General features: G+C 42.7%; 1 protein-coding gene across 2 annotated transcripts; it reads right to left on the bottom strand.

The window, feature by feature from the left end:
• Positions 1-8,166: 8,166 nt before the first annotated feature.
• Positions 8,167-15,928, bottom strand: ATP5PF (ATP synthase peripheral stalk subunit F6). 2 transcript variants are annotated; one of them, XM_052638317.1, is made up of 4 exons: positions 15,827-15,928; positions 11,704-11,874; positions 8,921-9,045; positions 8,167-8,344 (listed from the first exon to the last, which is right to left on the bottom strand). In XM_052638317.1, exons 2-4 carry the CDS (start codon positions 11,865-11,867, stop codon positions 8,307-8,309), a joined length of 327 nt encoding a protein of 108 aa, XP_052494277.1. In that variant the 5' UTR covers positions 11,868-11,874; positions 15,827-15,928; the 3' UTR covers positions 8,167-8,306. The 2 variants fall into 2 exon arrangements, with proteins under 2 accessions (XP_052494277.1, XP_052494276.1); XM_052638316.1 differs by lacking the exon at positions 15,827-15,928 and adding an exon at positions 15,691-15,819.
• Between the last annotated feature and the right edge of the window lie 156 nt (positions 15,929-16,084).

Raw genomic sequence — 16,084 nt, 5'->3', positions numbered from 1 at the left:
CCCAAGTGTCTCATTTCACCCCCAGAGCTGGTTGTTGCCATTTCCTTCCCCTGAGACTCCTTTGAAGGGGATCAGTGACCTTGACATCCAAACTCGCCACTGGAGCCGATGCACATAACCCTGTTGATATTTGCCACTGTGTGATTGTGACTTCACATCTGTCTCTAAAAACCAAGCAGTGAAATTTTACATTCAGCCAAGTCCCTTGCCAGCACTCTGCCAGTCCTTTTTATGGCAAAGTCAGGGATATGGAGGGGAGGAGCAATTGTCTAACCAATAAAATGAGATGAAACAGCTTGAGCGCCCTCGGGTTCCTGGCACCCTGTGCCACACTTGATACATAGAAGACACAGGAGAAATGAAATGAAAAAAATGGGTCTGATCATCTGGTTTCTCAACTGATAGACCACGAAGACCTCCAGCTAGTGTTAGAAAGTGAAAATTCCAATGATCCGTGTAATAGGTGAGCAGTTAGATTGTGTTAATAACATAATCATCTAGAACTTATTTTGATTATTCAAATCATATTGAAAAAACAATATGGCTAGGGCATTCCCAGTTCTAGGCAAATCTCGATGAAAAGGTCTCTAACTGCCTTTGACAACTTTGAACATGGTTAAGCTGCTTTTGGACAACAGACCCTGGTGACTCAGATGGTAAAGAATCTGCCTGCAGTGCTGGAGATCTCGGTTCAATCCCTGGGTCGGGAAGATCCCCTGGAGAAGGGAATGGCAACCCACTCCAGTATTCTTGCCTGGAGAATCCCATGGACAGAGGAGCTACAGCCAATGGAATCCCAGAGTCGGACATGACTGAGCAACTAACACTTTCACTTTTCAAGCTGCTTTTAAGAGTCCACTCTTTTTGCCCAGTGTGTGCTAAGTTGCTTCAGTTGAGTCCGACTCTTTGTGATCCTAGCAAATCCCTAGGATTCACTGGACTGACAACTGGATTAAGTACTCACCTAGAGCCGAATATATGCCTGGACACGTCACTAGTCTGTGACATTCAGTGATTCTCCCCAGAATTCTTACCCTTCCAACAATTTCTGTAAAGGGCCAAGAAGTAGATAGTTCAAACCATACAAGGCCATATGGTCCCTGCTACAACTGCTTGGACTGTACTCAGCTGTGCCATTTTTCATGCCATTGGAGCATGAACAATAGTTTTTTTTAAAGGTCTCATTTGTGTTATTTCATAAACAGTAAGCTATTGAGGGTAGCAATATCAATAACCTCAGATATGCTAATGAAAAAGACTGATAACACTCTTAAGGCAGAAAGCAAAGAGAAACTAGAGAGCCTCTTGATGAAAGGGAAAGTGAAAATGCTGGCTTAAAACCTAACATTCAAAAAACAAAGATCTTGGCATCCGGTCCCATCACTTCATGGCAAATAGACAGGGAAACAATGGAAACAGTGACAGACTTTACTTTCTTGGGCGCCAAAATCACTGCAGATGGTGACTGCAGGCATGAAATTAAAAGACACTTGCTCCTTGGAAGAAAAGCTATGACAAACCTAGACAGCATATTAAAAAGCAGAGATATTACTTTGCTGACAAAGGTCTGTCTAGTGAAAGCTATGGTTTTTCCATACATACATCATACATCATATGTATACATACATCATATGTATGGATGTGAGAGTTGGACCATAAAGGCAGAGTGCCAAAGAATTGATACTTTTGAACTGTGGTGTTGGAGAAGACTCTTGAGAGTCCCTTGGACTGCAAGGAAATCAAACCAATCAATCCTAAAAGAAATCAGTCCTGAATATTCATTGGAAGGACTGATGTTGAAGCTGAAGCTGCAATACTTTGGTCACATGATGCAAAGAACTGACTCATTGGAAAAGACCCTGATGCTGGGAAAGATTGAAGGCAGGAGAAGGGACGACAGAGGATGAGATGGTTGGATGGCATCACTGACTTGATGGATGTGAGTTTGAACAAGCTCCGGGAGTTGGTGATGGACAGGGAAGCCTGGTGTGCTGCAGTCCATGGGATTGCAAAGTCGGACACGACCAAGCAACTGAACTGACTAACTGATAAACAGCAAGCAGTCAGGATCTGGCCCACATGCAGAGTTTCCCAGCTGCCAGTGGACAAGCATTAAAAACAAAACATTTATCATTATAATTCTTAGAGCACTTTTTGTTTCCATGAAGTAAAATTGTGTTGTATAAAGGTTGGGGCTCTAGAATCTAATAGCAACTTTTGTTTTGTTTTGATTGTATCATTGACTGTTGTAACGAGATTTATTTTTAGTGGGGAGTTTAACCTAACTAAATCTGGAACAACTGTTTTTCAATACAGCCTTGCAAAGAGCTTCCTTCATCTCACAGTTGGTTTTGTCTGATTAGTCTACATTAAAAGTAGCAGAATGTGTTCAATTTTTTAGCCCATTTAATGGTGCAGGGGAAGAGTCATCCACCTATTGTTGTTCAGTGAAACCGAGGAAACTACTCCCTCTTACTCTTTGTAGCTACAAGGCTAAAGCTTTAGCTGCTCAAGATGAGAATCTTATCTCTCAGTCTGGGTACCTGCCAGCTTTTCCAGTGCTAAAAAAAAAAAAAAAAAACTGCTCTGAAAATAAAATGCCGAAACTATTTATTGAACACTTTATATATGTCATGGAGGGTTGGGTGGATAGAGGTGAGGGTATATAAAACCTCATTCACCTCAACGACGTATAAAAAGAGGGCAATGTCATTTTACAGATGAGGAGACCGAGATGAACTGAGTCAATGACTGCCAAGTTTACAAAACCAACTGAAGAGGCAGAGTCAATGTGACCCAGGTCCATCTGATCCGGAATGTTCTACACAAGATGTTTTTTCTCAGCCCCAGCATTCCTTTCTTCTCACATTCTTCTCCCCAAGGACACCTTCCTTTCCTCCTCAGTAATCTCTGGCCCATGCACTCCTGTCTAGTCTCACAGCCTGTGATGCTTTGTCCTCCTGCCCAGGTTAGAGTGATGGTGGGGAATTCCCGGGTGGTCCAGTGGTTAGGACTTGGAGCTTTCACTGCCAAGGGCCCTGGGTTCAATCCCTGGTTGGGGAACTAAGATCCTACAAGCCACATGGTGCAGCCAAAAAGGTTTTTAAAAATGCTACCTATCCATTAAAAAAAAAAGTCATGGTGAATCATTTTATCCCCTCACCACAGATACTGAAATCTTTCATCTTTTTTTCAAGATTGAAGCTGACCATGATAAATACATTTATATTACTACCACTCTATCTTTAATCAGTTTTTAATCTATTTATTCAGAGACTCCATCATTCATTGGCACACTTTTAACTACTTTTATCTCCTGCTATTAGCTCATACCTTTTGTCTTCTGGTATCTTCCCCCCTCGATCACCCCCTCTCCTAGTAGCAATTTCAGTCTCACCATTCTGAAGGTTCCTTTTTGCCCTGGTCTCTCTCTCACACCATCGGTCAGCCATCAGGTTACTTTCTTGAACACTGTCAACTCCCTTCTCGCTTTTGACCCATCCCATTGCTAAAAGCTTTCACTCTTTTCCTTTACTTAGTCTGACTGAGGTCTAATCATCTTAGCCTGAAATTCCAAGTGTTAAATCACTCAGTTATGTCCCACTCTTTTTGACCCCCTGGACTTATAGTCCACCAGGTTCCTCTGTCCATAAATTTTCCAGACAAGAATACTGGAGTGGGTTGCCATTTCCTTCTCCAGGGGATCTTCCTGACCCAGGGATCAGACCCAGGTCTCCCGAGTTGCAATCAGATTCTTCATAGTCTGAGCCATCAATTGGTCATCAATTGAAATTCAGAGGTACCCCCAACCCATCCCCACCCACGTTGTCATATTGTCACCCCTGCCTGTTCAGTTACATGCTCTGCTGTTCCTCTTTAGTTGCCTTACACACCTATTAAACTGAATTAAGGTCATTTTATCTTAACAACCCTTTGTTTCTTCTTTACTTGGAGAGCTGCTGATTCTCCTAACCACAGGGTATGTAAATTCTAGTTATTTTTCAGGACTCAGTTCAAATTCCACCTTCTCTGTGAAAACTCTCCTTGCTGGAAGAAGTTTCTTTCTTCTCTAAATTTCTGTAGCTTTTGATTGGTTTTCTTATGGCACGTCTTGATTTCCATTTAATACAGTTATATAGGTACATCTCTGGCATCACTACCAATTGAGAAGTACTTTGAGAAAAGAACCATGTTTTATGTACACCTTTATAAACCCCAGCATATTTAACCATTAGGGCCTTCCCTGGTGGCTCAGATGGTAAAGACTCCACCTGCAATGCAGGAGACGGGTTCAATCCCTGAGTCAGGAAGATCACTTGGAGAAGGGAATGGCAACCCACTCCAGTATTCTTGCCTGGAGAATTTCATGGAGAGAGGAGTCGGGGCTACAGTCCATGGGGTCACAAAGAGTCAGACATGACTGAGTGACTTTCAAGTACTGAATTTTTAAAGATCAAAAGAGCATTTGGAAATGGCAATTCAGAGTATTTATTGATAAAATTTTTCTATACTTAGAAAATAATTGTATTCTGTAATGTCATTATAATCCATTTATTATGCAGTCACACAAATTAATTCTCCATGAACTAAGGCTGGACAAAAATTATTTTTCTATTATTCTACTCCTTTTAGTTATTAGGTATCCACTTGCACATAGTTCTTAAAAAGATGTTAAAATGTTTTTTCCTCTTTCAAGTTTTAAAATTTAACTTTCGATCCTTTATTTTTTGTTGTATATGGGCTTGGGAAAGTTTTAGTAGTAATAACTGGCCAGGAAATTCAAAATTAACTATCAACTTTTACGTACTGATACTTAAGTTGTTGTGCCCCATGCAGGGGCCAAACAGTGAGACATTGAAGTCTGGAGCAGAGAAAGGTCTACTGCATGAGCTAAGCAAGGAGTATCTGCTCAAAATGCCTGAACTCCCTGATGGTTTTGAGGATTTTAAGGGAAGTTTTAAAGCAGAATATGGTGGTGAAGTAACAAGGTGATGTCTAATCTCAGCCTTCTGGATCTGCAAGCTTGTGGCCAGCATGTAGTAACTGTCCTGTGAGGATTCTGCAGAACAACTGAACGGTATGCATCAGGTTGTTATCCACAGCTCTTTGTGGGGGGTGGGGTGGGGTGAGGCGGCCAGGGACTCCTGTGCACTAACTGCTTGAGCCTGCTCATTGGGATTCAGCATAGGAGACTATGTTTCTTTTTTCCCTACAAACAAGAAACAGGGGACACAGAATTAGTGTATGCCATAATTCCATGTGACCAAGCTTTTTTAAAAGTACTAATTAAAACATACTAGAAGGCAATGGCACCCCACTCCAGTACTCTTGCCTGGAAAATCTCCTCCCATGGAGGAGCCTGGTGGGCTGCAGTCCATGGGGTCTCGAAGAGTCAGACACGACTGATCGACTTCACTTTCACTTTTCACTTTCATGCATTGGAGAAGGAAATGGCAATCCACTCCAGTGTTATTGCCTGGAGAATCCCAGGGACGAGGGAGCCTGGTGGGCTGCCGTCTATGGGGTCACACAGTCGGACACGACTGAAGCGACTTAGCAGCAGCTGCAGCAGCAGAGTATAATAGGTCTTTATACTTTTGACTAAGAAATGTTCTCAAAACGAACAGTTGTGTCAACAAAGGACTTACCTTCTTTTAGATTGAGGGCAGATGCTCCATTTTATGATGTTTCAACACTGAACGTGGGACAAAGTGCTTCTTAAAGATGTTCTTAAAGATGGTGTAAAAATTGAGAATTTTTATAATCAGTTGTTAGATCCCTCAAGTTAGTTGCCATTTAACTTTTCATTCTCAACCTTCCTTTTCTTCCATTTAACTACCATCAATTATACTGAAGTTGCTATAGGTCAAAAAATTTATTTTTCTAAATTTTAGGATACCGTATAGCAAAGAGAATGAGAAAAAGTTTTATATCCATGTAACAGACTTGATTGGGACTTTTTCTGTTACCGGAAGGCTGACAAGCACCTCATTTTCCAAAGAAACTCGTAACTAATTTGGATATAAACACCTGCTTCGACGTTGTGCCTCCCTGAAATTATTACCATGGTTCTCCTTTACCCCAGCACACAAAATCCATAAACTGAACTGTGTAGGGATGGAGAGAGAGAATGTGAAAGTTGCTCAGTCATGTCTGACTCTGTGAACCCATGGACTGTATAGTCCATGGAATTCTCCAGGCCAGAATACTAGTGTGGGTAGCCTCTCCCTTCTCCAGGGGATCTTCCCAACCCAGGGATTGAACCCAGGTCTCTCGCATTGCAGACGGATTCCTTACCAGCTGAGCCACAAGGGAAGCCTGAGACAGAGAATGAATTGTCCAAATTGTGTGTCTTTGTCAAAGCTGTGAGTTCCATTCCCTAACTCACCCCAAGGCAAGTAAAGAGAACCGCCTGCAACAATTGAAGGCACCTGGCAAATAGCTATTTGAACAAACGGAAAAGCTATCAAGGAATAGAGCAGAGGAAATGGTGAGGCACCTATCTTCCCATTGTGTCTCAAAGAAAGGATCTCTTTTCGGTGGTCAAATTGGCAGCTTGGAAAGCAGATAGTTGGTCTTGAGCCTTCCTGTCACACACACAAGACTAACATCTGAAACAAGAGACTGTGGACTGTATGGCTGAAGTGGGAGTGGAGGAGAGTCTGTAAGAGATGGGTGGAGTGGACCTCCCATTTTGGGTAATCTGCATGAGGAAAGCTTCTAGCCCACACAGCGCTCCAAGAACTCATACATTGAGCGTCTAACCAGAGTCAGCACTCTGCTGCCACACCAAGGGTAGCAACAGTCAGAGACAGAAAATCCTACACTAAATGGAGTTAAGTGAAAACTGCCTAGAACAGAAGCCCTCTTTGGTTGTTAACAGTAGCATGAGACACACACGTTACCAGGTAGGCACATGTCCCTTTCTGGTTCCCATACCTTTCCTCAACACAACTTTGTCCTTTTAAGAACACCAGGGCTTCCCTGGTGGCTCAGACGGTGAAGAACCTGCCTGCAATGCAGGAGGACCCGCGTTTGATCCCTGGGTCAGGAAGATCCCCTGGAGAAGAGAATGGCTACTCACTCCGGTATTCTTACCTGGAGAATGCCATGGACAGAGGAGCCTGGCTGGCTACAGTCCATGGGGTCACAGGGTCAGACATGCCTGTGCAGCTAGCACTTAACACTTTCACCAGGTTTAGATCCAGCTAACATGGTACGCCATAGTAAAAATCTATTCCTTTCGAACTGAGATGACCTAGTAAGAAAGACTGTTTTTCTCAACTTCACTTTTTAAAAAAAATCTCCAAAGTTTTACTTTGGACACGTATTTATTGACACTTAGAGTGTCAGCTTTAAAAAGGCACAGTTGCCTCTTAAAAAAAAAAAAGAACTGTCTACTTACTGAAATTTTGACACACCTGCTCTGCCACTTATCTGGCACATCTGCTCAATATTCCATCCACTGGGCAAACACCACCATACAGCTTAATCTATTTTCAAGGAAATTCCTTTGTAGAACCCCCCTCTCCTCCGCCCCCAGCTTTCCCTGATCTATCCGCATAGCCTTGTAATAAACACAGTGACCATTACACTGTAAGGGGAGAGGAGGGAAGTGAGTTACTGGGGTAATAAAAACATTTAACACATGAGGAGACGGAAGTTAAAACATAAAGGTAAGTCCCTGGACGTATTGACAGTCACACTCGAGTTCCCTGAAAAAGTTATGGTCAATGATTTCTGAACGGTTTCTTCATATTCTGGGAGCAGGTGTGACATCCTCTGCTGAGAACATGCCTTCCTTCAGTCAGGGTGGCTCCTCTCCAGCAGTAAGTCTCCAAAATAAACAGGACACCTCAACACTCTAAGAATCTGGCGAGTTCAGGGCAAATGGTACTCAGTTAATCTAAGGTCTCCATCTGCTTTCATATAACCAAACAGGAGGATCCAAAAACAAAGAATTCAGGGACTTCCCTGGTGGTCCAGTGGCTAAGACTCCAAGCTCCCAATGCAGGGGGCCTGGGTTCAGTCCCTGGCAGGCAACTAGATCCCACATGCTGCAACGAAGAGTTCGCATGCCACAACTAAGATCTGAGACAGCAAATAAATAAAAATAAAGTAAAATCAATCAATTAAAAACCAGAATTCAATACACTCAGCTGTATATCTAACATCACCAAATAATTTATTTGAAATCAGAATTAAAAGAACATTTGACAGCTGTGAAATGTATATTTATTCTGTTACTTCTGGCCAGCTGAAAACTCATCTAGGACAAACTACCAGATCCAGTTTACATTACTTCTTCAGGACTGTGGTTTCTCGACAACTTCAAACTTGGGGTCTAAAAAGAGGAAAGAAAGGTTCAAACTTAGCCATATTGCAATAAAGCATATTTTCTAAAAAACTTTAATATTTATCTCACCCGTCTTCCAATTTTTTAAAGAAACATCTATATGTAAATGTAACTTAAGATTTATTTAGGACTTACAATGAACCAGGCTCTATGAATTTACATATATTACATCATTTGACTACAGCTAAGACGACAGTATAATCTTACCCAAATGTCAGATGAGAAAACAGGGACCAGTTAACTATCCAGAATCACATAGCCCATAATGATACTGTCAGGCATTTGATTTTAGGTCCCCACCGTTTAACCTCTATGCTATGTGATCTCCAGTGGCATTTACCCCAGAGCCTGCCACACATGCCACTGTCCTAACACGTTCACACATTCAGTTCAGTCACTCAGTCATGTCTGACTCTTGCACGCCATGCTTCCCTATCCATCACCAACTCCCGGAGCTTGCTCAAATTACATTCATGTGTAATTGTCATTTAATCCTCCAAACAACCAATGTAAATATTCTCCACTTAAAATAATCTCAGTGAATCTGTGATTACAAAGACTTACCTTCAAATGTGAAGTTAGGGAACGTATTCATGTCTGCTTTACCATACATTTGCTTAAGCTTAAAAAGCTCCCGGTCTAGGTCCTGCTGATACTCTGGGCCAGCATCAACAGGTCCTCCAGATGTCCTGTAGTATACATGACCAAGTAAAGGTGTATTTTAAGCATTAGTTTACAGAAACAAAATTAAGTTTCACAGACCTTCCAAGCGTAGAGAAGAGCAGACTTTTCTGAAAGGTAACAAGTATTTCAATTTGAATGTAACCTCCAACAATTTTAAATATGAGGGTTCACACAAATGACACGACTTCAAACAAAACATTCAAGGTCTGTCAGGATTATTAAAAGTCAGAATCTCTCAGCGTCTGAGCAAACATAAGGTGTAATGGCTAAGTCTATGGGCTTGGGGTGAATAACTGCTTGTTTCACTGTCAGTTCCACAATCTAGTTACTGTGTGAACTACAGCAAGGCATGAAGCACTCTAAACTCTAGTTTCTACACCGACAACTCAAAAGTCTTACCTGACGGTGCTGAGAGAATTAAGAGATTGTGTACGTGTACCACTTATGGACCAGTGCAGTTATCTACTATCACTATGCTTTAAATCAAACACCACTGAAGTGTTTAAGTCTCTGTAAGAGCCGCCTATCAAAGAAGCAAATTACTTCCCATCCTTAGAGGTTTTACCATTTAGAAGAAAAAAAAATAACATTTATAAACATTTATGCCGAGAAAGCAGTCAGGGGATAACCTTTAAAGGCACAGTTTAACAAAAAGCTACTAGAGGTGAGGGGTCACTTTTGCTAAGCTAAACAGGGAGATTTCATTTTAACAAGGTGGCATTTGTGACAAACCATGCATTTGGGTCAGATTGTAATTTGAGACATTCTAAGACTCAAAAGCAAAGATGAGAAGGTGGGAAAGCATTGGCTGTATGTGGGGAATGCTAAGCAGCCTAGATGGAAAAGCTAGCAGGACCCAGATCACAGGAGGCCCAGAATGTAAAGCCTGGATGTCTGTATTTTGTTTGCTAAGCAATAAAATGACAAAGAGTTGTGCTTTGTAAAGATAAACACAGCATCATGGACCAGCTGGGCTTCCCTGGTGGCTCAGATGGTAAAGAGTCTGCCGGCAATGCAGGAGACCTGGGTTTGATCCCTGGGTTGGGAAGATCCCCTGGAGAAGGGATACCCACTAAAGTGCTTGGAGAATCCCCATGGACAGACAAGCCTGGCAGGCTATATAGTCCATGGGGTCGAAGAGTTGGAAACAACTGACAGATTTTCACTTCACGGACCAGCAACGGGCCAATTAGACCTAATTAACTATTTGTACAAATTCTTGTTTGTCATAATGTTATTGTCTGCTTATCAATGAACAATATAATAAAAAAAATCTAAGTGAAAATTCCATCAAGGCTAGTATTTTCACCTATGCCTATGATAAAAGCATAGGATCTTATTTGGTATTTCCACAAAAAAAATACTGAGCCAGCTCTAATTTAAGAACTTGTTAATGTTTCTTGTCATGGACTCAGTTTTCTTCTCTATCAGCATGTACAAGAGAAATTTTCTATGATAACAGAATGCTCTGTGTCTGTGCTGTCTAACATGGTAACCACTAGCCATATCTGGTATTGAGCACCAGAAATGTGGCTAAAAGGTAAATGAGGAACTGAATTTTTATTTATACTCAATTAGAATTTGAATAGTCACATGTGGATAACAGCCACAGAAATATATAGCGCAGTTCTAGATAGAACCTTCAACCAGATACTCTGATGACTGATGATCATTATCCAGTTCTTGGATCCACAAGCTTTTGGAAACATTACTCTTCCATGCCACCTTTCAAAATGTACCAGCTAGAAAAGAGGATTCCTTCCAAGAAGTTCCCCAAACACTGAATGTGTCACTACCTTATCATTTAACCTATTTTACCTCCTATTATATCTACTTGCTTACAAACTTTGTACCCTCGTAGACTTGAAAAATATTATGGAAATGCAGAAATGGCTTCTTTCTTTGTAGCCCACCACTCTCAATAGTCCAGTGCTCTGCATATGATAGACAACTAAATAAAACAAAACTCTGAACTGATCTATGTTACTTTCCCAAAGATTTGACAGTTAAGTTTGATAATAGCTAAAGTCATCAATCACCTTCAAAACTGTATGGTTCTGTAATTAGGTTTTCCCTGGACTTGCTTTATGCCATTTCAGAGTCCTTTGATAGTCCCAGAAATATATTAACTATGGAAGTAACGTTAAAGAAAAAATGCTGTGCTTATACATTTCTTCCCAAATCAATTTAGTGGTCCCAAGATCACTAAATTGAGAGTTAAGAATATTCTGAGTATATTTTCCCCATAATTAGTTTTATGACCTTAGGATAATCATTGTCTAAGGGGCTTGATTTTTCTCAAATATGGTTCCTAAATGATTTCCAAGATCCTGGTATGGATCTTGTATGAATTGTATGGATCTTGTATGGTATACTTGTATGAATTGACTCCAGTTTATAATAAATGACATTACAGTGGATATATCTAAAATGGCATTAGATTTAATGCAATTCTCCCTGGGAATTCATAAAATTTGAGACTTAAAAAAAAAATCAAGGTCCTCATCTTTTTCTTTTGGAGCAGCTAATGAGCCTGTACCACAGGGATCAGCTCAGTGAAGGTCTTAGACACTTTGAAATGCCAAGTAATTTTTTTACCATCTCAAAACTTACATACTTTGAATATGCACATTAACACCAAAGTCAACGATCTACCCACTTACTGTCGCTTAGTTCTATATTCTCTAATCTTGTCCACGAAGAGTTTCTGCACAGGATCAAGCTCCTTATTAAATGCCACTGCTGTAACACCAATGTTCCTCCTCAAAGAGACTGAGATTGCAGACTGAACAACAGAGGACAACCTGAAGAGTCTCTGAAGAATCATGGTGATCCTGTTATTGGAAACAAGAACCAACATGGGAAGATACATTAAGATAGATATAATTGTAAAACCCCTGTAAAAGTGTTACAGTGGGTACCTAATTCTACTAAGTGCTACAGAACTTACCAGAACTCAGTGAATACTAAGAACGGTCACCTGACCAAAGATCCCTTTCCCTCTCTACCCCTCACTGCAAGTGTTTTGTTTCTCAAGCAAAAGGCCCTGGGATCTAGCAGCAGTTCAGAATCACTCAGGCCTGCATGTACCTCCACTAGGTCAGATGCAGAAAGAAAGCACAAAATCTGGGATGGGGTGTTTCTTCTCCACGAACTTTTTAGTCTTGACTGCCCACCCTCAGCAGAGAGACAGTAATACTGGTTCCCAAATTAGCGTACCAGGTTCCCCTGACTCCCTCAAAAGGCAAAAAGGGATATAAGCAGGGAGCCTGGAGACAGCTGCCTCAGCCTCAGTTTGCATTTCACAGGCCCACAGGGAGAGAAGTATATAGCGCAGTTATACGCTCTCCTGGTGGTACAGCTGTAGGATTCCAGGCATTCACGAATACTGTAGAAACCAGATCTGAGTCCAAAAGAACCAGCAAGAAAAAACAGCAAGGGAGTCAAACAAAACAAAACAACACACACACAAGGGAGTCCACCAACAAGAGAGGGAAAATCAAGCAGTACCACCTCATCAATGAAAGAGAATTTGTGAGAAAGCCTGAATTTTAAGGACTTAAAGACCTCTAAGTTCTTAGACTTCCTGAAGCTAAAATACATGATTTCCTAACTAAAAAATTATAGTATGTATATTACAGGATGATCTCAGTTGAGAACTCACTTAAGTGTCTTGAAAAGATCTAACATAAAAGCATCACTTATATGCAAGCAGGAATTCCAAAAGAAAAAGAATAAGGAGATCACAGAAAAATTAGAAGAAATTGCCCCAGATTAATAAAAGGCTGACCAAGCCATGTTGGAATGATAGAGTCACACTTCGATACAGCCTGGTAAAACTTCTGAACCTTAAAGTAAAACCCCAACACACTAACATGATTCCCCAGGCTTCCCAAATCAATTAAACAAGCACCGTCACACCGAACTGTTAAATTATAACGCTACTGCTCAAAGTGTGGTCTGAGGACTGTCGGTAGTACTGTGTTACTGCTCCACTGTAGTATCAAAATTGGGAATAACCATTTAGAAACTTTTACAGCAATCTGACAGAGTAATTCGTACCTGCAGAATTCAATAGTGAAAGTGAAAGTCGCTCAGTCTCGTCCAACTCTTTGTGGCCCCATGGACTATACAGTCCATGGAATTCTCCAGGCCAGAATACTGGAGTGGGTAGCCTTTCCCTTCTCCAGGATCTTCCAAACCCAGGTCTCCCACATTGCAGGTGGACTCTTTACCAGCTGAGCCACAAGGGAAGCAATTAAGAGTTCATATTTTGTGTCTCCATGTTTTGACTTTCATCTACTAAATTTTCCAGTAATTCATTTTTACTGGATTCTTCAAAGATATCCACAAGGGCTAGGGGGAAAGTGGCCCTTTACTAGTGAGTTGGAAAGCATTAAGCCAGAAGACTTAAGAGTGGCACTGCAGTTCTCTAAGCGCATTGGGGATGTCCCACAGGAAATGCCTGGCAATGTCTGAAGACATTTTTGGTTGTCCTGACAGGGGGAATGTTACTAGCCTCTAGTGGGTAAAAACCAGGATGCTGCCAAAATCCTATAACAAAACAACAATAGCAGCCTCCCCACAACAAAGAAATATTTGGTTCAAAACGTCAATAGTGCCAGGGAAGCCCATGAACTAGCACATAAAAGACTATCAAAATAAATCCTACCATCTACCATACTTCACCTACAGGATGAAAGAAAACTATGTGAATGACCTTAAGGTGCTACTTGGAGGAGGCAATGGCACCTCACTCCAGTACTCTTGCCTGGAAAATCCCTTGGATGGAGGAGCCTGGTGGGCTGCAGTCCATCTAAGTGAACGACTTCACTTTCACTTTTCACTTTCATGCATTGGAGAAGGAAATGGCAACACACTCATGTTCTTGCCTGGAGAATCCCAGGGACGGCGGAGCCTGGTGGACTGCCGTCTATGGGGTCGCACAGAGTCGGACACGACTGAAGCAACTTAGCAGCAAGGTGCTACTTCCCTGGCGGCCCAGATGTAAAGAATCTGCCTGCAATGCAGGAGACCCGGGTTTCATCCCTGGGTGGGGAAGATCCCCTGGAGAAGGGAATGGCAACCCCCTCCAGTATTCTTGCATGAAGAATCCGACGGAGAGAGGAGCCTGTGGGCTACAGTCCATGGAGTCACAAAGAGTCGGGGACACAACTGAGCGACCAACACCCAAGGTGCTACTTAATATCATTCTCACTTTACAGATACAGAAACTGTGGCTTAGAGGTAAGTACCCGATCCCAGGTTACACAACAGAATCTGACAGGACACAAATACATTTTTAAAATTGTGCAACTCAGTGTATACTTTCCCTTTTGGCAACATAAAAACAAACAACATTCCCCAATAGGGTCACCGTAACATCTGTTCAGACCTAGGTATTCTGCTAAGTACTTCCATACATATTCTCTTCTGGTACCCTTACAGCAATCCTGTTAAGAAACAGAGCAAAATATTCTTAAGCCTCCTTCACAGATAGTAAGACAGTTTATTAATGATCCCCAAATCACACCTAATTGTGCATGGTTTTCTTACTGAATTCCAAACCTATACATCAACACCTCTCATCCCTTCAGAAGTCTTATCTTGCTCTCAAACTCATCTAAAAAAGGAACACATAATCTCACTATCAAAACTTGTTCCTTCTCCTCTGTTTCATTTTTTCCCCCGACGATTGATTATCTATTGAGAAATATACACGTCATTACACAAATAGGTATTGACGTGTCCGACTCTTTACGACCCCATGGACTGCAGCCCACCAGGCTCCTCCATCCATGAATTTTCTAGGCAAGAGTACTGGAGTGGGTTGCCGTGTCCTTCTCCAGGGGATCTTCCCGACCCGGGGATCAAATCCGGGTCTCCCGCATTGCGGGCAGACGTTTTACCGTCTGAGCCACCAGGAAATCCAAATATGTATACAGAGTATCAACTATGATTAAGTCCTCTTTTCGAGTACTATGCGAGGCCAAGCACGCCAGCTATGACAGGGATTGGACATACTCAAAGAAATTGGGGAACGCAACAGCTAGAAAAGAACACAGCATAAGAGGCCCTGTGCTGAGAGGGAGCATGGCTCTCCCGTTTACAGTCATGACTGGCCAGTCCAAGCTTAGTGCTTTCCTCCAGGAAACAGTGATGTAAAACAAAAGCTGCTTAACCAAGTTTCAGCACTACCAACATCTTTAGGTGGCGTCCAAACTTTTAAGATGACTACTGTCTTTTTCTCTCAAGTTCTATGCCTAAATAGTTCAGAACCACCTCTCACGCTTCTGGGATAAGCAGGCCTGGCTGCAGACCGGCCCTGCGGACATGATATGACCTTGGGCTGCCCCAGACGGGCTGCAAGTCCACGAAGCGCCGGCCTCCCTACCGCCCGCGCCACCCTGAGAGCCAGGCTGGCCCTCAGAGAGGGATTGTCTGGCTCCTTATTCAATCTACAGCAAACTTCAAGGCCGAAAGGCGCCGAGGTCGAAAATGACCCCGGGCCAGGTCGTGAAGGCGCCCCGGGACACAAGGTTGCTCTCTTTTCCAGCGTCCTAGAGGGAAAAGGGCATCCCAGACTTCGTGAAGAAACCCATAACCCAAGTCCCAAGAGGCCACGTAGGTCCAGTTACCCTCCCAGTCACCTTGCACTCAGTGCCGAGCCGCCAGCCACCGCCGCCGCCGCCGCCCCGTTCTACTTCCGGCCCTGGCTCCGCCCCCACCCGCCTATCCGCCATCGCAATGCATTATGGGCCGCCGTTTCAGACGGTCGACGCTCACCGGACAGGAAGCGTCTCGGAGACACTGCGACCGGACGGCTCTAGGTGAGACAGAAGCCAAACAGGAGGAGGAAGTGGAGGGTAAGTGCTTCCGGGTCCTCTAGTGACGCCTCCGCCATCTTTCCTTCGCCCAACTTGACCCGCTCTCTTCTTCCCTCTCGGAAACCGTGTGGTTTACGCATGCGCCATTGGACTGGCCTGTCCCCTAGTTCAGTCCCCCCGGCCCCGAGTCAGCGTCCTATTCCTTGGTTGACGGGGG

Source organism: Budorcas taxicolor, chromosome 1 (genome assembly GCF_023091745.1).
Source record: "Budorcas taxicolor isolate Tak-1 chromosome 1, Takin1.1, whole genome shotgun sequence".
NCBI classification, from domain to species: Eukaryota; Metazoa; Chordata; class Mammalia; order Artiodactyla; family Bovidae; genus Budorcas; species Budorcas taxicolor.
The sequence above is the reverse complement of the archived record's forward strand: the minus strand, read 5'-3'. Positions and strand labels throughout refer to the sequence as shown.

Coding starts and splice junctions, on each gene's coding strand:
- ATP5PF (XM_052638317.1), bottom strand. CDS start 11,867: ATGATTCTTCAGAGACTCTTCAGGTTGTCCTCTGTTGTTCAGTCTGCA. Junction 9,046..11,703: donor GAATATAGAACTAAGCGACA/GTAAGTGGGTAG, acceptor TGTATACTACAG/GACATCTGGAGGACCTGTTG. Junction 8,345..8,920: donor CCCTAACTTCACATTTGAAG/GTAAGTCTTTGT, acceptor TCCTCTTTTTAG/ACCCCAAGTTTGAAGTTGTC.